This window comes from Scophthalmus maximus, chromosome 7, assembly GCF_022379125.1.
Source record: "Scophthalmus maximus strain ysfricsl-2021 chromosome 7, ASM2237912v1, whole genome shotgun sequence".
In the NCBI taxonomy this organism is placed as follows: domain Eukaryota; kingdom Metazoa; phylum Chordata; class Actinopteri; order Pleuronectiformes; family Scophthalmidae; genus Scophthalmus; species Scophthalmus maximus.
The window spans coordinates 4,953,116-4,976,199 of record NC_061521.1 but is presented as its reverse complement, the minus strand read 5'-3'; the positions used below and the strand labels follow the sequence as shown (position 1 = coordinate 4,976,199).

At 39.8% G+C, this 23,084-nt stretch overlaps 1 protein-coding gene across 4 annotated transcripts in view; it reads right to left on the bottom strand.

Annotated features, from left to right (window-relative positions):
- Positions 1-18,888, bottom strand: part of LOC118315143 (troponin I, fast skeletal muscle) — a 34,567-nt gene extending 15,679 nt beyond the window's left edge. Inside the window, exons 1-7 of one of the 4 annotated variants that reach the window (XM_035642169.2) lie at positions 18,763-18,888; positions 13,169-13,203; positions 9,612-9,648; positions 9,376-9,504; positions 9,016-9,105; positions 7,417-7,593; positions 4,491-5,600 (exon numbers count right to left, since the gene is read on the bottom strand). In XM_035642169.2, coding sequence (XP_035498062.1) covers positions 5,520-5,600; positions 7,417-7,593; positions 9,016-9,105; positions 9,376-9,504; positions 9,612-9,648; positions 13,169-13,179 — 525 coding nt within the window. In that variant the 5' untranslated portion in view covers positions 13,180-13,203; positions 18,763-18,888 and the 3' untranslated portion in view covers positions 4,491-5,519. Of the gene's footprint in view, positions 1-4,490; positions 5,601-7,416; positions 7,594-9,015; positions 9,106-9,375; positions 9,505-9,611; positions 9,649-13,168; positions 13,204-16,990; positions 17,082-18,762 lie in introns of those variants that run through there. The other 3 variants (XM_035642171.2, XM_035642170.2, XM_047333175.1) reach the window with 3 other exon arrangements.
- Between the last annotated feature and the right edge of the window lie 4,196 nt (positions 18,889-23,084).

Here is a 23,084-nt window from a genome sequence, read left to right as displayed (position 1 = left end):
CTGTAGGAGTTATCTGACCTGCAAGAAAAAGAGAGAATCAAATGATCATTGAGGAAAACATGTCTAACATTCTAAAATAATGATATTTGAGAAAATAACTCACCTTATCTGCTCCAACTGGAAAAAAAATGATGACAGTAGTAGCATGAATTCAGTCAATCAAAACCTTAACATTTCAGCTGCAGAAGTTAACTGGCACATTATATGCACTGATTAATAAACAAATTATCTAAAAATCACTATTATTTGATTTTGAGCCCAGTTTGCTTTTTCTGTACTTGTCACAGATCACAAATCAGTATTAGTTTAAATTGTCTGGCCAGAGAGATTAAAGATTTTGATAAGAATTTAAGATCTTAATTTGTTGCAAAATCTTGCAAAGGTGTTCATGCTACATAATGATCGTAGCTTAAACTCTTAAGCAGTTACGGTCTAATTTTTGCAAGATGAGAGAGAAGCAGAAAATTTAACTTCCTAATTTTATTTACCAATAATAATAATAATAAGATATTGGATTTATAAAGCGCTTTTCATGTACCCAAAGCGCTGGTACAAAAAGAAAGAAAGAAAGTAAAAGTGGAACGGGGGGAGCTAGGGATATGCAGAGGAAAAGAGGTGGGTTTTTAGGCGTTACTGAAAGGTGGTGAGGGAGTCTGAATCACGGATCTCTTGGGGGAGGGAGTTCCACAGCCTGGGAGCAGCCCTGGAGAAAGCTCTGTCTCCCAAGCTGCGGAATTTGGTTTTGGGGATGGAGAGGAGACCGGCAGAGGTGGATCTGAGGGACCGTGTGGGTTGGTAGGGGGAGAGGAGACCAGTGAGGTATTGGGGAGCAAGGTGGTGGAGGGCTTTGAAGGTGAGGACCAGGACCTTGAAGGTAATTCGGTGGGAGACAGGGAGCCAGTGTAGTTGTTTTAGGACTGGGGTGATGTGTTGCCAGGATTTGGTGTGGGTGATGAGACGGGCGGCTGCGTTCTGGACCAGTTGTAGTTTTTTGATGGAGCTTGGGCTGATGCCAAGGAGAAGAGAGTTACAATAATCTAAACGTGAGGAGATGAAGGTGTGAATGAGTCGTTCTGCGGCGGGGGGTGTGAGTGAGGGTCTGATCTTGGCGATGTTACGGAGGTGAAAGAAGGAGGTTTTGACTATGTGGCGGATATGGGGTTCGAGGGAGAGGGTCGAGTCGAAGATAACGCCAAGGTTGCGGGCCTGGGGGGATGGGGAGACATTGGTGCCATCGATGGTGAGTGTGGGGTTGTTGATTTTGCTGAGTGTGGATTTGGAACCGATGAGGAGGAATTCTGTTTTTTTACTGTTTAGTTTCAGGAAGTTGTGTTGCATCCAGGTCTTAATTGCTGACAGGCAGGAGTCGACATGGGAGAGGGGGGGGTTGTGGGGTGATTTGGTGCTGAGGTAGGGTTAGGGTTAGGGGACCGAGTACGGAGCCTTGGGGAACGCCTTGTGTGACTGTGGATGTAGCAGAGGTGTGATTATGGAGAGTGATGAAATGCGATCTGTAAGTGAGGTATGACTGGAGTACCTTCAATACCGAGGTCTCTGAGTCTAGTGAGTAGGATGTCATGGCTCACGGTATCGAAGGCTGCACTCAGGTCGAGAAGGATGAGGATGTTGAGGGAACCGGAGTCAGCAGAGGTGAGGAGGTCATTGAGGACTTTTAATAGGGCAGTTTCTGTGCTGTGGAGGGGGCAAAAACCAGATTGAAGGGGCTCAAAGAGTTTATTGGCGTGGAGATGGGATTGTAATTGAGTGGCAACAATGCGTTTCAGAGTTTTAGAAAGGAAGGGGAGGTTGGAGATTGGGCGATAGTTATGGAGGGAGGAAGGATCGAGACCAGGTTTCTTTAAAATAGGGGTGACAGCGGCAGTTTTGAAGGCAGAGGGGACAGTTCCGTGGGACAGTGAGGAGTTGAATAGGTTAGTGAGGTAGGGGCAGAGGACGGGGAGGCAGGACTTTAGCAGGGGAGTGGGGAGGGGGTCAAGGGAGCAGGTAGCTGATTTGGAAGAGCTGATGAGTTTGGCGATTTCGGGGGGGGTAACCAGGTCAAACTGGGAAAGGCAGCAGTGGGGAGGAGGGGTCAGGGGAGATGGGGAGGAGAGGGTCCATGGTATGTGCTGGAGTAGATGCAGGGGGTGTTATGGGGGATAATGATTGATTTATTAGGTTGATTCTATCAGTGAAAAACCGGAGGAATGAGTTGCAGAGATCAGGGGTAGAGGTAGGAAGGGAGTTGGTGCGGGCCTGTAGGAGGTTGGTCACTGTGGAGAAGAGGGTTCTGGGGTTTTGGGAGGGGTCCGTGAAGATGGTGGAGAGGTAGGCAGATTTGGCAGCGATGAGGGCGTCTTTGTAGCCAGTGATGTGGGTTTTGTATGCTTCGTGGTGGACTGTGTGTGGTGATTTTTTTTGTAAGTCGTTCAAGTTGGCGGCCAGTTCGTTTCATGTCATGGAGTGCGGGTGTGAACCAGGGTGAGGAGGTGTTGAAGGAGACTGTTTTTGTTTTGAGGGTGCCATGGTGTTAAGGGAAGTAGACAGGATGGAGTTTAGGTGGTTTGTGAGATCATCAGGGGAGATGAGGGTTGAGTCCAGGGGGAGGTTGGTGGAGAGCAGGTCAGAGAGATGGTGAGGGTCGATGGATTTGAGGTTGCGGAAGGTGATTTCTCTGGAGAGGCGGGGTCGGGGGGGTGGGAGAAGGGATGCTGAACCGTATGAGTTTATGGTCAGAGAGGGGAAAGAGGCATGAGTGGAGGTCGAGCACCGGTGTGTTAATGGTGCAGACGAGGTCGAGGATGTGTCCTTTGTCGTGTGTGGGGAAGGTGACATGCTGGGTGAGTGCTAAATTTTCCAGGAGAGTGGTGAATTCAATGGAGAGTTTGCAGGTGGGGGAGTCCATGTGGATGTTTAGGTCACCGAGTAGCAGCAGACGTGGGGAGAGGGATGAGGCTAGTGTGAGGAACTCGGTGAAGTCAGAGAGGAAGGAGGGGTTTGGTTTAGGTGGCCGGTAGATGAGGACAACTGTCGTGGAGGATAGTGCTTTGAAGGCAAGGAATTCAAAGGATGATACTGAGGGGAGGGTGAGTTCTGAGATCCGGAAATTCTGATTGAAAATAACGGCGAGTCCACCTCCGAGGCGGGAGGGGCGGGGTTTGGAGATGTAGCTAAAACCAGGGGGGGATGCTTGGTTGAGGGAGAAGAAGTCGTTGGGTTGTTGCCAGGTTTCAGTGATGAGAAGGAAATCCAGGGTGTTGTTGAGGATTAGTTCATGGAGGGCAGGGGCTTTATTGTTAAGTGATCGGGTGTTGAGTAGCGCAAGGTTGGCAGAGTAAGAAGGTGTTGTGATCGGGGCAGGCCAGAAAGGTCTGAGGTTGTCCCGGTTAGAAGTGAGGGGAGGTGCTGGGGAGGGGTGGAGGTGCAGTGGGAGAGGGGCAGTAGGTGGATTAGCAGATGGTTGGACGTCGAGTAGCTTGGTTTTGGTGTTTGGTGAAGTGGTAGATGTAATCAGAGGGCGGTGAGCACAGAGGTGCAGTCCGGGTTTTGTATCCTGCCAGGCAGGTTGCGATGTAAGAGGTCCACAGACGGCAGCGCTCTGATGACGCGGCAGAGGTGCGACGGGGCGTGCAGCTGAGCAGATGGATTGAATGGATTGTCCGTGCTGGGAATAAATAAATCTGCGGCGAGAGCCTCTGTGGATGTAGCGTGGTCGGCGTAGGAGTCCGAGGTGTTTAATCAATGAGATGCAGGATGAGATGGTGAGGTTGAAGAGGTCAAACAGCTGCGGAGTTGAGTATTTGAGCATGGTGCCGAGAGGGAAATCCGGAGGGACCGAGAGCTCCGTGTTATCGATTAGCCGTGGACTTGGCGAGTAGAAGAGGAAGGCTGTTGCCAGGATTGTCCACGGAATGACAGGAGAAGATGTGCAGCCACTGGAGATGTGGGAAGAACCACGCGGAGTGAGAGGGACGGGGGCGACCAGGTGAGCCGCTGTAGCAGCTAGCGTGAGCCACCACTCGATGACTGAACAAGGGCGACCTGCTGGCAGCTAGCCGCGGGATTGTTGTCCGGCCAGGGAGTCCGAGCGACTAAGGGGAGCAGCTGAGAGACTGTCCAGGAGTGAAGCCCTCGGTATCAGCCAGCCGATGCCCAGAGGTTGAGACGGCCGGTGTACGGGGGCAGCGGCAGCAGGAGACGGAGAAGCGGCGAACAGGCAGCGCCAGCGTCCTCTCACGTCAAAAAAGTCCAGCTGTCTTACACAAGCCTTGTAGGTTTAAATGCTTTTGCTGCTGCACAAGTTCTCCTTTTCTCACTTTTAGCATAATGCTGGTTGAACCTGCATTTCTTTAAGCTTCTGTTTCGTCCTTAAAAAATAGGAGCTGCGGAGCAAATTCCCCAAAGAACTGCGGGGGTTATTTAAACTAAACATGTAACTTTTGCTTGTATTGACTGAAAAAGTAACAAATAAATTCAAGACTCTGAACAAGTTGAACATTAAGCTTTTGTATTTCATGTTACGGCAACAAGATGAGAAAAGATGATTACATTTTGGTTTGAACATTTAAAAAAAGATGACTTTGGTGATTTTGTTGGGTACAGACTGTAGACTGAATTACACCTCTGGAGTAGTTGAAGTCACTAGCAAGGGAATTTGGTGTCCCGTATTTCACTGGCCTTTTGCTTCATTTGATCTATTACAGACTGTTAGATTGTCATGCTAATTCACTGCTTTTTCAATTTCCTTCTTCACACTGGGCACTGTGTTGCTACTTGCAACAAATCATATGCATCATATAACACTTATTCAATTACATTAGAGAATAGATAAACCGAAACTCAACCTGCGGCATAAACTTCAAGGTAACAAAACAGCCTAATTACAACCTAATAATTTGTCAGGACCCGTCGGTCAGGGTGCAGCAGCCTATAGTGCCACAAGACAGTATTCTTGTATTATATGAGGAAGAATATACCATGACAGTTAGATTTTGAAGTATAATTCTGAACATAAGCAGGATTGATTCATATGTCATGGACCAAGTGATATTAGAAAATACAGTACAAATACGTCAAAGCAGTGTCGATACTCGCAAAAACAGAAGGCAGCTTAAATTCACCTGAAGAGTTTAATTCCAAAGTGAGATATCCAAAAACTGCAAAAAAAGAAAAAGGAAAACCCAACTCTGCCTCATCTACCTCAGATCACGTTGCGAATCCTATATTTGTTAAGTACACATTTGTGTGAATCAACTCATGCTCGGGAAAAAATACTTCTTTTGAAATAGAAAGGAACATGGAGATTTAGGAGATTAAGGTCATTTATCATTTACTTTACCATACCGTACCAGAACAAAACCGTAGCAAACACAACTTCCATGCCTTACCTCTTCCATGAAATTAAATGTTAGGATGGATATGCTGCAATTTGGAATAAAACTCCTCAGTTACAAAGACATGAGACCTGAATTCTGTCCTAAAAATCAACCTTAAACCCAACAATCATTTGCAGGTGACATTTAACTATCAAACATCTTCTTCCTATCAGACTTGTCTTCAATGTTCTTACGCCAGTCTCCAACATCACGCAGCTGCTTGTCCTGTGAACACAGATAATATTTATTTTACATTACAGAATGTCCTGTTAAATCATAAAATACATGAACGTGGGGAAAAAAGCAGCAAATAAGTATGTTAACCAAGAATGGGAGATAAATAATGATGAGTACAATTCTGAGGTATGTTACTGAGAATTCGTGCTACTTTACCCTCTACTCCAATACATTTCAGAGGGCAATATTGCACATTTTACTCCATTACATTAATTTAATAGGTGTAGTTACTGATTACCTTTAGATTAAGATTGATAGACTTGCCAAATACAATACAGAACCCTTTGCAGAAAAATATTTTTGGCGCTCCTTATCAGTGCCACCAAAAAATGATTTCTGAAACCTTTAAACACCTTAGATGGTTTTTAAATATGTTTCCAAGCCTCAAAGTAGTTACATTTACCATCAAGCCTTTTTTTTTCTTTCCTCCCATAATAATGACCTCGTTACCACTCTTATGATGGTACTGAAGGAACCTGATCCTTTGGTTGGGAACCACTGATCTAGATCTAATACTATTATGTTACATTGGGCGGTTGTTGCTCAGGAGGTAGAGTCGTTCGTCGTTCGTCCTTCGGGTTGGTGGTTCGATCCCAGCTTCGACCAGTCCACTTGCCGTTGTGTCCTTGGGTAAGACACTTAACCCTAAATTGCCTCGGACTGCTCTTCCGACAGTGTATGAGTGTGACAGAAAAATGTGCGGTAAATAGCAGCGCTGTATAAATGTGTGTGAATGGGTGAATGTGACTTTCCTGTAAAGCTCTTGGAGTGGTCTATATGACTAGAAAAGTCATTTACATTATAAGTTCACATTGGCCAAATGCATTTACTTTTTATATATCCTAAGTAGACTTTGTTGATATTTAAACGCAGGTCTTGGAATATTTTCTACTGTTGAACTGGTGCTTAAGTAAAGGTTTTGAATAATAATTTTACCACTGTTGCGTTTGATGGTTGTTCCAAAGCTTTGTTTACAATAATATGGCCAGTAGTTATGTAATGGGAGGATGGGTCTTATTTTCATAGACTGTCACTTGACTGTAGTTTTCTGTGGGTTATGATTTTTCTCACCAGGGTAAGTCATGAGATCACATTGTGACATAATCAGACATGACTAAATTTTTGAAAGTTTGGAGACAAATCAGCAGTTTATCCAAATTAATTAAAACACAAAATTGGGAAGTCAAACTGAAAGTGACCACACATGAAATATCCTAATAATCCTTGAATGAACAGGAGAACGGTTTACACAATAAAGCAAAAGCAAGATGTTCATCTATCAATTGTGATTGATGTTTTTTAGTTTAGGTTAATGTTTGTTGGCCATCTTCTTTTTCTTTTACGAAGAAGTCTGACTAACTTGGTGGTAGGTTTGGGCATTTGTAAGTAAAAATATTAAAGAAAGTCAAGTGCTGAAAGAACTAGAAAACAAAGAATTGTAAGTATTGGTAGTGAAATAAGTTATGATTTCCTTAAAACTATAACCTAAGTATCAAAATATTTCAACCTGATGATGGTTTAACTTCAGTTTAACGGTTGGAACTCTTTTTACCAATGTTAAGTTTAGTACTGAACTCAGTGATGTCATAATGGACACATAAGATCCAAGTTGTGAGCCCTGCCTGCTAGTGCACCAACTACTCTTGGAAATGACAATTTCTCAAAACAAAATTTTAAGTTAAAGGTGATGTTAACAAACAAAGATACTTACAAACTTAACCATAGATCAGTGGAAAGAGTTGGTAGAGATCTGTGCTCGTTTTGAGTTTAAGGGCTATTGTACATGAAGTAGGTGGCAGCTCACCTCCTCTTTCACTTCCTTCTTGACCTGCTTCAGGTTGGCTCTAAGGTCCATGTTAACTGTATGCTTGGAGCCCAGCAGAGCTTTCAGCATGGCGTCAGCTGACATGCGCACTTTCTTCAGCCGAGGTCTCTTGAACTTTCCCCTCAGATCCACAATCTTAATGTTGAGATCTCTCACCTTTAGAGAGATTCAAGACATCGGTCAAGTTTTATTTCTAACATTTTGTGATCATAGCGTTTTTTGTGTTCCTAAAACAGAGTAGTATTTGCTGCTGCAACATCATGTCCCATCTCAAAGTGAAAGCAGTTCTTCTCATTCGCATCATTTAAAATTTTACACAGAAACCACATTTTTTGGAACAGACTTTCAAATATGAAACAGAATAAATGAGAATAATTTAAAATACCTTTTCGAAAAAGTTACTGTTTAAGAACAGATTCACCCATATTTTAATGAAAATATATAACATGAACCTCCCACTCGAATTAAAAAAAAATCAATTGGAAATTACTGGCTGGAGACTCTTTTTTTTGTAGATTTTAATTACAAATACAGTGCACTTTGTTTCATAGTATTGTTTGATAGATTTACTTCAATAAAAAGACCATATAATTGACACATTAAGTAGCATTTTATATTTCAGAGTGATCTCCAACCATTTCAGGCTTCAACTTTGCAGTATGAATTTATAAGGATAACTAACATAACCCCTGATTCCCAGTGCTTAAAAGTGGAGGAGCACAAAACCATCTTGGTACGAGCATAGCATGTCCTGATTATGAGATCACTTTATAATCAGATATTTTGAGAACCAGAAAAATTTCAACATTTGTCCTATGGGGAGATACCATTAATCTTCGGAGAGGAGAGAAACATGAAATTTGGTAATATGTAAAACCCACATCAGAATTAACATTTGTAAGACCTCAGTCACTTTGAGCTCATTGTCCTGTGTGTAATTCTTGGCTGTGTGTGTGTGTGTGTGTGTGTGTGTGTGTGTGTGTGTGTGTAGGTCCGAAGAACACATTTCCAAATAATTATTTCCAAATAATAGAGACAATCTAAACCCTATATTGATCAGCAAATTATTATAAGTTATGTTGTGAAGAAGTCAAAAAGATGGCAGAAATGACGTTATTCTTAGTTCAAAAATATTTTTTTCCTGGTATCTTGGCCTCCATTTGTACTACACTGAATAGGCATGACCTAAAGCTTTTTATAGAAAAATAATTCATGATGATATGGTAGTAATGAAATCAACATCACATCATTATTAAATCAGAAACTTAAGTCAAATTATGCGTTGACAATATGAAATTACATTGTTAAAATATAAAAAGTTTGTATCGCCTAATTAGTGTAAATACAGCAAGCATTTATTTCCTCTGTGGAAGAATAATAAGCCCAACCAAACACTTTGGGACTTACTAACTCTGAAATAGTCACATCATCAAATGAAAGAAGACCCCGACGTTTTCAATATGGTATTACTAACTTTAAAAAAAGCAGTTTTTTAACATCTACATTAGTCAGCCATGGTGAACACCTCAGACAGCTGCCCAAATCAATGTAATGAGCAGGAATGAAAATGTGTCTCACCTCATTGAGAACCATGTTCAGCTTGAACTCTATGCAGTATCTCTCCTCTTCACTGATGTCAATCTGCTCATGAAGTTGCTTGCAAAGTTCCTGAAGAAAAAAAACAGTACTTGCTAAAGCCCCAAGTAAAGCTTTAACCAAATTCATTTCACTAGATCTTGTCTAATATATTTTCATTTTGTATTAGACTAAATAAGGTATAACAGGGTTTGAATAAAAGGGTTTTGTTGGATGTTTATGAACTGGATTTAAGATATTTAGGGACACAAAAATAGAACCTGACTTATTTACAGTAATAAATAACCCTGACAGCATTTTATCCCGGACTGACCCGGGACAGTCTGTCCTGTTTGGTCTCACCATAAGTTCATCCTTGGAGTATGGCAGCTCCACAGAAGGACATTTCTCTGCCAGGAACTTCTCTCTCTCATCAGCCTTCACTGTTGCTTCAGCATCCAACAAATTATTGGCTACCACCAGCATACAGCTCTATGGATCACATCGTTATACAAATAGGAATTATTTTCATCTGAAATCTGAAAGCAAGCAAGGGAAACACAGCAGCATCTCAGCTTTGCTATTTATTCATCTCTTACCTTCAGAGTATGCTTACGCCTCGCAGACAGTCTTTTCCTGCAGGCAAAAACATAAAAACATTAATCAGACTGAGGGAAATTAAAGTAGTTTATCAGGGCCAGAGCACTGGAGGTGCGGTGCCCCCAATGTCCAACGGTGGGCACCATGCACCCTATTGTTTACGTAAGGATTATTATTAGAGCCCAAGCTCCAATGAAAAAAGTCAGAGCGAGGACCTATTGTAATTGAGTGGATTATTAGGGGCCGAGCGCCGACAGCCTAGAGGCTGGCGAGCGCTGACCAGCTTGAAGCTGGGGCTGGCAAAGGCCTTTTTGTTTTCGCTCCGTTTCTTATTATTGTCTTTGCACGTTGCCCTAATCGTTCACTGTCGCAACATGCATGAAAAGGCCGCAAAATTTGCACACTTGCCAGGAATGTGATATAATTTGCGTAAAATGTATCTTTTGCATGGGCGTGTCAAAATGGCTAGATAGCGCCGCCTAACACATTTCTCTCAGCTTTAAATTCAATGTAAATAACGAAATTTGGTATGCACTTGTATCATGTCAAGACAAAAAAGTCTGTGGCCGCTATTACGTCCGACCAACAGGAAGTCCGCCATTTTCACACATCATACTTTAACCAACTGTTCCTACAGATTTCACATTACCTACTTCATATTTGTGTGTGTCATCTAAAGACCTATGGGATGTAAAATTATCAACATCCTGACTTTTCGTCAGAGGCCCTTTGCCGTGACGGCATGGCGAATTGCAATCCTTCGCCAAATATACAAATATACATGGTCTGATCTGACCTGAACTTTCCAGACATGAAAACTGTCCCGCCCTCAACACATCTAAAAGTCAATATTGACTGAACGCCACCTGCTGGGAACGGGAAGTGACATGTTTAATACTTTTATGTTCTCTGCCGTGCAGGGTGACCAGATCTATATCAAACTTTCTCAGAAAAGCGAAAACACTTTGATGATGTCATGTACAAAAACCGTGAGTTTTCATCAGACGGCCTCCCAATGAAATTGCTTCATGGTGACACCGAATTTCGGTGTCACCATGAAGCATCAGACTGTCATAACACAACCATATGTGGTCATATCTTTACCAAATGTCTCAGGAATGATAACTAACCCTAGCCTTGAACACATTTGCTTGTCAATATTGAACCATGGTCATAGCGCAACCTACTGGCAACAGGAGATTTCAAGTTTTGCACTCTTACGTCCTCTGGAGGTTTTTCAGATCCACCCCAAATTTGCTCAGCTAAGTTGTGAGTTATGCATGATGTTATATTATGAATATTTTGACCATATATTAAACGCTGTTGCCACGGCGTGTGTAAAATTGTGTGATTTATGGCTGAGTAAAGGAGTCATACTTTAATGAACTCCTCTTAGGTTGTTAATCAGACCCACCTTAAACTTGGGCAACATAAAGAAAAGACCTCGCCTGGCGTAGTCAGACTAATATTCAAATACATATATGTCTAAAACACTAGCATCCCTAGTGTTTTAGGGACTAGGGATGCTAAGGAGCTCAGGATACTTGGCAGACATGTTCAGAGCGCCAATTCCTGATGTTCGAAATTACATTTTAGTGAAATTCTGTCAAAATGTGTGTTGGCTGATGTAGATGGATCAAAATTGGTAGGCGGATGTATCACATGAGCACCTACAAAAAAGCCTCTAGAAGCCATTAGCTCCGCCCAACTGGAAGTCAGCCATTTTGAATTTCGTGTGCAAATGTGGGTGTTTTTATGGCTGATTAAAGGGGTCGTACTTTAACGAACTCGTCTTAGGTTGTTAATCAGACCCACCTTAAACTTGGGCAACATAAAGAAAAGACCTCGCCTGGCGTAGTCAGACTAATATTCAAAAACATATATGTCTAAAACACTAGCATCCCTAGTGTTTTAGGGACTAGGGATGCTAAGGAGCTCAGGATACTTGGCAGACATGTTCAGAGTGCCAATTCCTGATGTTCGAAATAACATTTTAGTGAAATTCTGTAAAAATGTCTGTTGGCTGATGTAGATGGATCAAAATTGGTAGACGCATGTATCACATGAGCACCTACAAAAAAGCCTCTAGAAGCCATTAGCTCCGCCCAACTGGAAGTCAGCCATTTTGAATTTAGTGTGCAAATGTGGGTGTTTTTATGGCTGATTAAAGGGGTCGTACTTTAACGAACTCCTCCTAAGTCGTTAATCAGATCCACGCTAAAGTTGGGCAACATATATAATAGACCCTACCGATTAAACAATACTCAAGGAATTATTGTAAGTTGAAAGGCATGGCCGTGCCAATTCATGATTCGCCTTCAAATACAAATGTGCTTTAGGCGCTTGGGATACTTAGGAGCTGAAGATACTTTGCATTTTTAGGCTGTTCCCATAAACGAAAACTCAGAATAGTCAGCATATAGTATCTGCTATGAATCAGAGGTGCATGGTCCGATCTAGTGTGAAACACCTACATGTCAATATTGTTAATATTGTTAATATTAACCATAGGTAATAGCGCCACCTATTGGCAACCAGAAGTTACAAATTGTACTTTTATGTCCTCTCCCTTGGAGGTTGACCAGATCCCCTTCAAACTTACTCAGAAAAGCTAAACCAATTGGCTGATGTCATAGAGAGAAATCTGTGATGTTTTGTCTGATGCCCTCCCCATGGCGTGGCCGCACATCGAAATTCGCCGCCACGAAACATTATAATGCTATAACTCCACAACATGCTGTCATAAATTCATTCAATTTGAGAGACTTGAGATGGTGATGATGTCTGAAAGGGCTTTTTAGTCTAATTGTTTCAAAATGGCTCGATAGCCCCCCCTCCAACTTTTCAAAGTCAAGGCCCCCATCGTTAAATTTGATAGAGATAGACAAAATTTGGTAGGCACGTGGATCATGTTAGGACCTTTCATAAAGCCGCTGGGCGCCATTACCTAGAGGATTAATCACAGTAACTCCATATTCGGTCGGAGTGGAATTATGGCATTCACATTGTTAACCAAGTCAGACTTATGTGACAAACATCGTCCCATTTACATGGGTGTACTTTACTCATCATGAATGCGGACAGAGGAAGTGATATCTGTGACACATCCTGACTACATTCACAAATCCATTATTATCATAATATTTTCAACAAAAAGTCATGTGTGGTATAAAGGTGATGGAGTTATTTTATTGTATTTTTGTTTTTTCTTGCAGCCACTAAAGTAATTTCGATAACTTCAAAATGTGGCTTTTGTTTTGTGTGCCATGTTTGTGGCCAGTTTGCTGCATAAATGTTAAATGGACAATGTTTAGAAATTCAAGGAAAACATAGTGGGAATACCCTGTTTCACAATGTTAAAACATCCAAGACAAATAAAACCAAAAGTTCAGTTATATGCACCACATATGAATGACTTGTTCCTTGCCCCATTGGAAATTTTACAGTCTTTCAAATCTCACATTTGTAAGACATTCTGCCATCAAAAAGACACAAAATAGCTAAATAAATACTTTCTACTGATTATTCATTATCATATTTATTTGTATTAACTTACTCAGTAGCCATGTTTGCTGCAGGATCCTGATGTATCTGCAAGAAAAGACAGTATTAATACATTTTTTAACCTTTTGTTTTGATAAGACATGAACTTTTCTGAGTTTGTCCACCACCTCACAAAAGAGAGGGTTAGGGGTAACAAACAAAAAAGAAGGAACTCTGTTGTTTTGTCTTTTCAATCCCCTTCTACCCTGTAGGTGTAAACTGACATCTGTTGCTTGTGGTCACCGTTACTTGCAAATATCGTAGCAGTGTTTCATATGACGTAGACTTTGATTTGCAGCAGTCTGACAAATATCAAGTTCTATTTTAAAATCAGGGCCTACTGGATCGTTTCTTCCACACAGTACTGGGATCGGCTGGTCATGTTTCTGTAATAAAGTCTTTGTTGACTGTCCAGAATGTGTCGGTACTTGTGTTTATAACTATATTATATGATCAAAAATGTGCGTAAACAAAATATTTCTTTATCCAAACAGTGGCAGTGGAGACCCATTTCCTACTTTCACTATTACACATTATTATTGTGTAACAACCTAATTATTTGATATACTGTTATCAATTAAACATGTTAGGTTACAGAAATAATTGTTTTATGTTGAATTAGGTGAAGATTATTTATAATGTTAATAACCTGCATTACCATGCTTTGTGCCAAAGATTGCTTTAATAAGCTAATATTTGTGGTGATTGCGATGTTGTCCAACCTCCTTAAATATGTGGACAATTTTCAGAAATGTATAACAGCATGTGTGAACCAGTTGGGACTGAGAGTGTCCCCTTTTGTGTACAATAGCCTGCAAAAGTAACTATAATTTAAAACACAGAACCGGGAATCATCAGGTGAGCCACATGAGGTCAGTTGCACATGTGCAATTTTCTGCGCACTCAAATGTTGTCTCCATTGGCTTGCATTCATATCAAACAAATCTCCTACTTTGTATTCTTGTAGAAGGATTGTTCACTGTAAACTTTTCAATCTCACAATGGGTAAATGTTACATACATAAAAACAACACCCATTTCCCTAACAACTTGGGCCTCTTCTCTGGCAACACCTTTGCAAAAATGTTTATATTTTTTCCATAACAATGGAAAAGTTGTTTGGGTATCAAAGGATCACCAAGGCTATTTTTTAGTGAGATGAAAACAATCTGGAACAATGTATAGGAAGGGGGTGAATCAAAGTTTGTCAAATCACATGCCAGAACCCAAGGTTCCGAGAGCACCTGAGGCACCACCAAACTGTCTAAGCTGGTTTGCCTTCAACTATAGTGCATCTTGCTGCCATCTCTGTCCAACTGTTGTAAAAGAGAATCTAATTCATCATGGCCCAGTTCTGATTGCTCAGATGCCCATTATAGGCATTTTTGGCAGTGAACCATGGTCAGCATGGGCACTATGATCGGTCTGCGTCTATGTAGCTACAAATTGAGCAAGCTGCAATGCACTGTTTTCAGCAAGGCCTTCTATTAAAGCCATTAATTAACATTTGTGTGATTGGACCAGAAGGGCTTTACTCCTCACGTGCGTGAGGAGCTTCGGGTGTCCATGACCCTGTTGCTGGTTCACTAGGTGTCCGTCTTTATACCAACTTTGGTGGATATTACCGAATGCTTCACAAGACCTGCTGGTTACGAGATTCCCTTGTCAAGCTTACTTAGATCTTTAAAGCCCAATTTTCCTGCTTCCAACACATCAACCACAAGGACTGAATGTCACCTGCACCTATCCTAACAGGTGACTGTGCCATTGTGAAGTAATAATCAATATTCACTTAACCTGTATTTTTTTTATGTTGTGGCTGAACTGTGTTTATTAATCTGCTTCAAATTTGAGATCAAGTCCCTTCCATTTCCCTCTCACCTGCTGTAGAAACTCACCTCTCTCACATTTCATGACTAAATCATGTTAATTCTATTTTAAGACATCATTTTAATTCCAGGAAACTTCAATGAACTGATCTTTGTAACCCAGGCCGTGTTGATGTCTTAAAGGACCATACTGCTATTTTTAGCCCCACTATAGTGTGGCTCAGGTGACAGAGGCCCAACACTGTTGTCCAGACTCAAATATCCTAACAACTACTAGATGGATTAGCATGAAATCTGGCCCATTAAGTTAAAATGAGTCATGGTCTTTGATCGCCACCAAGAGGTCAAACTGTACACTTTTTCAACTTGATACCTCTAAAACCTTTCATTTAGTTGCTTTCTTTCAGCCTAAGATGAACTTGGAGGCTAATGCTAACACGCTAACACCAACATGCTAACATATTTGTTAGTATATCACTCTATAGTTTGTATACTATAAGTAAGGCAGTGCACCATTCTAATTTAAGGGTTGAATTCTAAAAGTTAACATATACTAATTGTTGTGTATTAAAGATTATTAGGAGATGTTAGCATGCTAGCAGGTTAAAACATGGCTTCAGTAAATTATGCTATATCTAAAAGTAATTTCTTCATTCTTCACCTACACTGATTAATGTCTAATGCTAACATAACAAGCTAACAATAGCATACTAATAATGCTAAATGTTATATGTCAGCATGTTACATAACTTGGGCAAATTTAGCATGTTAAATGCCAAATGCAAACAGACATGTTTTAGCATGTTAAAATTGAAATGATAACATAACCGTATCTATGTTCACATGCCAAATTTAGCCTGTTAGTAAAGTCTACAATGTGCTACATTAGCATGAGCACATACAAATGCAACATTAATGCATGGTAATTGTAACCCTAACCCTAAGTATTTGCAGTGCTTTTAGAACAATTTTGTTCCCTTAGGTTTAATAAACATTACCTGGTTATCTACTTCTACATAGCTAATGCCTTTTAGTCTTGTTGCATATTTTACTCCATTCACATTCAACTATTCTTGTTTGAGATTAATGCTAACTTTTCTCCAATATGTTACATTTTCAGATTTATTTGTATCATTTATTTATTGAGTGTAACACTCTAGAGCCTTGAATTAATTGAAACTTGAAATAAACACCATGGTAAATATCATGTTTGCAGCTAATAAATGATATGATGATCAATGTGATGGATGTGTCAACTTTACTCGTGTCTGTCTCATACCTATCTAAAAATAAAAATGTATGGTAGTGAAGCAACCTACATTATATTTGCCATACATGATAAGCACGAACCAACCTCCACACATTCTACACAGCATGTCCAGGTCAACCTCTTTGGGGGCCCCAGGGAAAAATGTTTCTAATTCCCCATCAAGTACAGTCCACAAAGCAACCTATAAATGGCAGCTTCACTATATTTTGAGACGGACAACCATTAAGCACTCATATACCTGAATACAAACCCAAAACAGTTTCCCTCATTTGAAAAATTTGATTTTGGGAAAATGACCCATGTGAGCACAATATAATGGCTGAGAATCAAATAATGAAAAAGCAGCTGTCAGGGGTATTTCTTATTTCCTGCCCTACCCAGTTGGTAATCCAGCTTTGTTCCTATCTAATAACATTCAATCAATAGTACTGTAGATCTGTTTGCCGCTTGGTACACCACTTTGTCTAATCTAAAATATATATACAATTACTGGGTTAATTGCCATAAAATTGTCTACAAAGTGCTGTAGAGAAGATGAAGCCCAGTGACTTTGGCAAACCCCTGATATTTGTAGTTGTAAGTCAAATATCTCTAAACTTCATCAAACTCAAAACTTAATATGTCAGTATATTGGTTTGTGGCCAAATCACTACAAAAATATTTCCCAACAGCAACAGCTGCATTATTTGCACAGCAAACAAGTCTTAAAACTTAGTCAAATGAAAACCAAAACTTACTGTATGAACAGATACCACGAGACTGGGTAAAGTACCAGGCTGGAGGGCTCTGAGGCCACTACCAGGGAAACTCAGAGGCCAGATAGTTGCTGCCTGAGCTGCTTCTAATATTTAGGAGCTGTGACAGAGCAGCGGATTAAGACTCTATTCCTGGAGCCACAGCTGTTCCTAATGTCTTCATTATGGAGACAAAAAAAACATGACAGCGAGCTTGTCTTAAAAGAAAATACGTCTGACAACCAGTTCTGGCATCCTAAAACACATAGCTGGCCCAGGCACAAATGTCTGTCATCTGTATACCAGTTAAAAGTCAGGGGGTATCTCCAGGGCTGACTTTGTATTTTTGGATACTCAAAACTCTGAGGACATAACAACATACTGCTCTGGAGATGGAATAATATCTGCATTGTTAAATTTGGGCTTTGATTTTTGTCTGACATAATTGTGTGTGGGTCCATGGGTGGGATTGTCTCTGGAGGGAGGAAGGTTTGCAGTAACCCAACAACATCCCTCGCACAGCCAAGACATTAGAGCATATCACAAAAATAACGTTGTAGTTTGAACTCAGATGCACATACAGTTCATCTGCTTCACACTGAACAATATACAGACGAGAAGGTACAATAGCATTTCAAAAGCTGTATCTAAAAGACTAATAAGACAACAAAAAAAAAATTGCACTTGGCAAAAAATGTATCATAAAAGCACCTTCATTATCAGACTCTAAAGTTTAGAACAGGTTATTTATTCTATGTAAGATAAAGAAAACCCCCCAAAAATTTGGGCTGTCTCTTAAACAACGAAAAAGTATCTAAGACTTTTTCATCAGGTCCATAAACTTACAGAAACAAAAAAAACAAGACCCAAAGACCAAAACTAAATTGGTCATAACAGCCTGTCTATTGTAGGAATCTTGTTTTGACAAAGACCGAATAAAGCTTCACTGTTGCCAACACACTGAAATGCTTGAGAAGAAAACAGGCTAAATCTGGTGAGTGGGGATTCAAGTGAAGCACAAGGTGAAGACAGATGCTGAGGTTGGCCACGGATTAGTCAACGTTTTCCATCCGAACCCTGTGGTGTTGACAGAAAGATAAATACTGACGGCTCGATTTTGAAGTTCATGCCTTGTAGTGGTGTTTCCTTACAGCATACCACATCAGCAGACCATATATCATAGGTTTGCCACTACTGCAGACTGAGCACATGACCGTGCATTTCTAACCCGAGAAAGAATAGACTCCTCACTCATAACACAACAATAACATTTTTAATGATAAAAGAAACCAAACATTTTTCCTGACTGACTTAAAATTTCTTCTTATGGAGAACTAAGACTACATTCAAGTAATTTCACAGATATTAAACATCATCTACTAAATGCGTATTCTTAAAATGATCTATTCCTTGCACTTAATTCCTATCAAAGAACCTCTTAACAACAATGAACAATTGAGATCCTTTGGCATTTCACCATCACTTCTTACTGACCAAATAAATTTTGCATTGATGTAAGACTTGGTTGAAAGCCAACAGCAGTAAGTCACACTGCGTATAGTCTCATGACTGTGTGAATAACCTTTTGTTACAACCTTCCACTGACAGAAACCTAACTTAAATTCCCAAGAAATATACAGACGAGACAAATTATTTTTAGTAACTGCTGTCATGCAGAAAAACAACCAACCAAAAGAACCAAACAACGAAAACGTAACATGCTTTCAGATTCCATCACACTTCAAAACAATAGAAAACTAGAGAGACATTCTTACTTAACCAAGCAGAGTTGTCAGCTTGTGAAAGTCACAGAGACAGACGGAGTCCCAGGCAGACCAAGCGTTAAGAAGGTATATATTGCAATCTCTCATAGCCCTCTAAATCCTCCACTTTCTCTTTATGGAAATGGATTACTGGTCAAACCAATGAGCTGGCAAGGTCATGAAATACAGTACAGTGTCATCTCCCCCCTTCCTCGCATCGCCTCATTATAAATAACTCGCCCTTTAAGATTGTTATCTGTATTATCTTGTGCCATCAAGGTCCTGATGGACAAAATACAGGAAAGTGATTACACCATGCATTTTGTAATCAACACTCATTTCAAGGTTTGATATAATTGGCAAAAAAGTCATTGACATGGTGCTGGATGAAATTGGTGTCACTGTATCACTGGAGGATGCAGCAAAAAGACAAAGAGCTATTTTTTATATGCCCTGGTATTTTATTTATTTTAACATTATTAGAAAAGTTGAATATTAATCTGTGAATATTTCATATTTCATATTCTAGTTTACATTAAGAGTTTTCCAATTATAAATTCTGTAGTAAATATGGAATAATTATTTATTCCAATGTTTTCCATACAGGTTTGGCAGTTATTATTAGGTATTATGAGTGGCAGTGTTATGAGCAGTCACATGATAGCATAAATACTATAGCTTCTTAATTTCTACCTATTCAGATCAAGTTTCATAAGCAATTTCGATCTGTCTTGATTACCAAGAACAATGATTTTTTGTTTAGACCTACAGGCTTTGAAGGGGAAGTGAACATTGTGAACAGTAAACATCATTGCTGAGTCTGAAGGTGATATTCCCGCTAAACTCATTTTAGCTTGATCATAATATGATGATTTGTTATTTTGCAGAGATACACCATCAGAGAAACGCTATCAGTTTGTCCCCCATCTTAAATTATTTTGACTTGTTTTTTGACTTACATATTTTGGTAATGGAGCAGCCATTTTATTTATGTCTGCATTACAGATTGCTTCTTTAATGAAGAGACTGAGGGAAGTTGAACTTACAGTTAGCTGTTGCAGCCAGGTGAACCTGCACTAGAGTCAGCTTAATACCTTTAATGTAAAAACAAGACAGATGAAAACACATATTAATGTAAAATCAATTAAACAAGGTGATATCAAAGTTATACATCTATTAAGTTTTATGAAGGCCAAAAGTCCAAAAACATGAATGGTAGCTTTAAGCCCCAGTTAAGTATTTGTGTGCAGTAAATAAACATAAATACATGGTTTATAACACACTATAATGTAGTTTTAAGCAGTTAAAATTCTTTATTGATGTTCAATATATGTCAACAATAACAACCTCTCTTATGAACATATATTTCCTACTAATACAACTTTGTTTGCTCAAGCCTCCAATTACAAGTTCCCAGAGTGGAGGCTCTATAATTGTTGGCATATCAGATTACAATTACATTACAATGTGGCATTAACAATTTACTAAATGCTTATATGCTGCTCATGGTAAATATGTTGCCACAAAACAATAAATGATTTTTAAAAAAAAATATTTAAATTCCTTCTCAGGATTGTTGTCAACAAACATCACAACCTGATCTAACCGTTTGACACTAAAAGTCTGCAACAGGACCATAACTTTGGTTCATGGAGTTCATGTAAAAGGATAAATGATTTATATTAAATTAGTGGGGATCATGTGTCTCACTGTCTCTCACCATAATATTACACCTCCAACCATGATCTGTTGAAGATAACACCTCTTTAAACTTGGGTCAGTTAGTCTTACACCATTAGAGGCTTTGCACGCCATAAAATAGCAGCAGCCAAGTAAAAAGCATAGATCTATTTACCAAATGGACACTTCATATGGAGGCCCATGAGGCCCATGGACAACTAAACTTCAGCCCCCATTCTGTGATATGATTTTTTTATATTTCTTCTTTGAACGTTACATAGCTCAGTTAAAAGGTCACAACATTACAGAAAAAGAAATAAAATGAGCAGCAATGCAACTCAAGCTCAGACAATCACAAAGGGACATGAAAGGATGAACTCACTCTTTTAGATAAACGGACTGTATTTGTATAGCGTTTTCTAGTCTCATTGACCACTCAAAGCACTTAGCAGTTTAATGTCACATTCACCCATTCACACACATTCATACAGCGCTGCTATTTCCTGTCACATTCATACACTGCTGGAAGAGCCATAAGAAGCAATTTAGGGTTAAGTTTCTTGCTCAAGGACAGATCGGAATGCGGACTGGGGGAAGCGGGGCTCAAACCACTGACCTTCGGGTTAGTGGACGACGTCTCTACCTCCTGAGCCACAATCGCCCGCTCATCAACATTTAAGTGTATTTTTGTTAAATTTCAATTCTCTCAATGCTCATGGTGATGATCCATCTTCTCAAATATTACATTAGTAGTTTATTTAATGATATTTCATAATTATTCCTAATAGTTATCATTAGGACACTGACAAGTCAAAGTTGATTAGTTGTGGAAAAATGGACAAACCTTCAAAGTTATCTGACAGCCACAAAACCACCAGCAGGTTACACGCAAACTAATGTTAGATCCACAGACAGGATAGACTCCTGCACATCTCTGAATCCTGGAAGTCCCCATTCAGAAATTTTAGAGATGAAAAATTGGAAATATTAGTTCAATATAATTTCAAATGTAACTGTGATATTTCAAGTACTCCTGATTATCTGCTTGCATTAGCTGTTGTTAATATGCTCAACTGCAACCTATTACCCACGATGGCTAACAGAAGTTACCCGGACATTTGTCACCAAAGGATTCGGTTGTTATTATCATTTATATTGTATATATATTATAATTTTTTATTATTTAATTTTATTGTTCTCATGTACAATACCCCCCCCCCCCATTTTTTTTTTTTTTTGGGGGGGGGGGGGGGGGTATTTAAAGTATGACAGGCAATTTCTGATGACTTGTGTGTATACACTAGTTGACAGTTACACTGGGATAAAACTAAGTCAGCCAAATCAAATGTTCATCTAATGTTCATCCTGATTTGTAAATTTATCAGACAACAGCTGAGAGTTTCACTTTGTATTTGGACAATTACCTGTCATGAAAAGCATGTTTCCTGTACAAAGCTGATCAATTCAGATAGATACACTGTTATTTCGATCTGGGAACACAAAGGTCACCAGCCAATTACAAGTCTGATACCTCAATCTGTGAATTGCAGCAAAAACAGGCAACATATAAAACTGTGGTTTGAGCAAACATTACCCCTATGAACTCAACTCATATTCACCAACTTGCTGGGAATATTAAATTTCAATTCAATTAATTTGATTTGTATAGCGCCAAATCACAACATACATTGTGTCAAGGCATTGGTTAAAATTACAATAGTACAGGGAAAATCCAACAAATCCCACAATGATCAAGCACTTGGTGACTGTGGAGTAGAAAAAACTCCCTTTTAACAGGAAGAAATTTCTGGCAGAACTGGACTCTAATGTTGGCGGCCATCTGTCTTGACTGGTTGGAGTGAGGAGAAAAATGGGGGATATAGATGGGCAGAAAGATGGGGAGAGAACAGAGAGAGAAAGAACAGCTGTACAACTGCCGCTTTAATCTCTACCAGACTGACACTTATAAATACAATTATGTTATTTTATAATAATAATAGTAATAATAATAATAATATCAATGATGAGTTTTGATCCTACAGCTCTGGGGTTAGAGATACACTAGGAGAGAGAGAAAACAGAGTTAATGACATGTAATGTTAATACATGGGGGCAGAGAGAGAGAGAGCGAGAGAGGGAGAGAGATGCTCATGATATAAGTTCCCCCAGCATTCTAGGCCTATAGCAGCATAACAAAGAAATGGTTTACTAAATGCCTGAGCATCTCTAACTAAAAGCTTTATCAAAGTGGAAGGTTTAAAGTTTAACTTGGGAGCTGGTTCCAGAGGAGAGGAGCCTGGTGGCTGAAGGCCCTGCCTCCGATTCTACTTTTACAGACTCTGGGAACCACAACTAGTCCTGAGTTTACAGAGCAAAGTGATCTGTTGGGATAATATGGATCTTGGGGTTCTGTAAGATATGGTGGAGCTTGATTATTAAGGGCTTGTTACGTTAGGAGCAGGGTATTGAATTGTATTCTGAATTTTACAGGAAGCCAATGCAGAGATGCTAACACTGGAGAAATATGATGTTTTTTTCTAGTTCCTGTCAGAACCCATGCTGCTGCATTTTGGATTAACTGGAGGCTTTTCACAGACTTACTGGGGCATCCTAACAGTAATGAATTACTGTGACAATAACGTGACAAATGCATG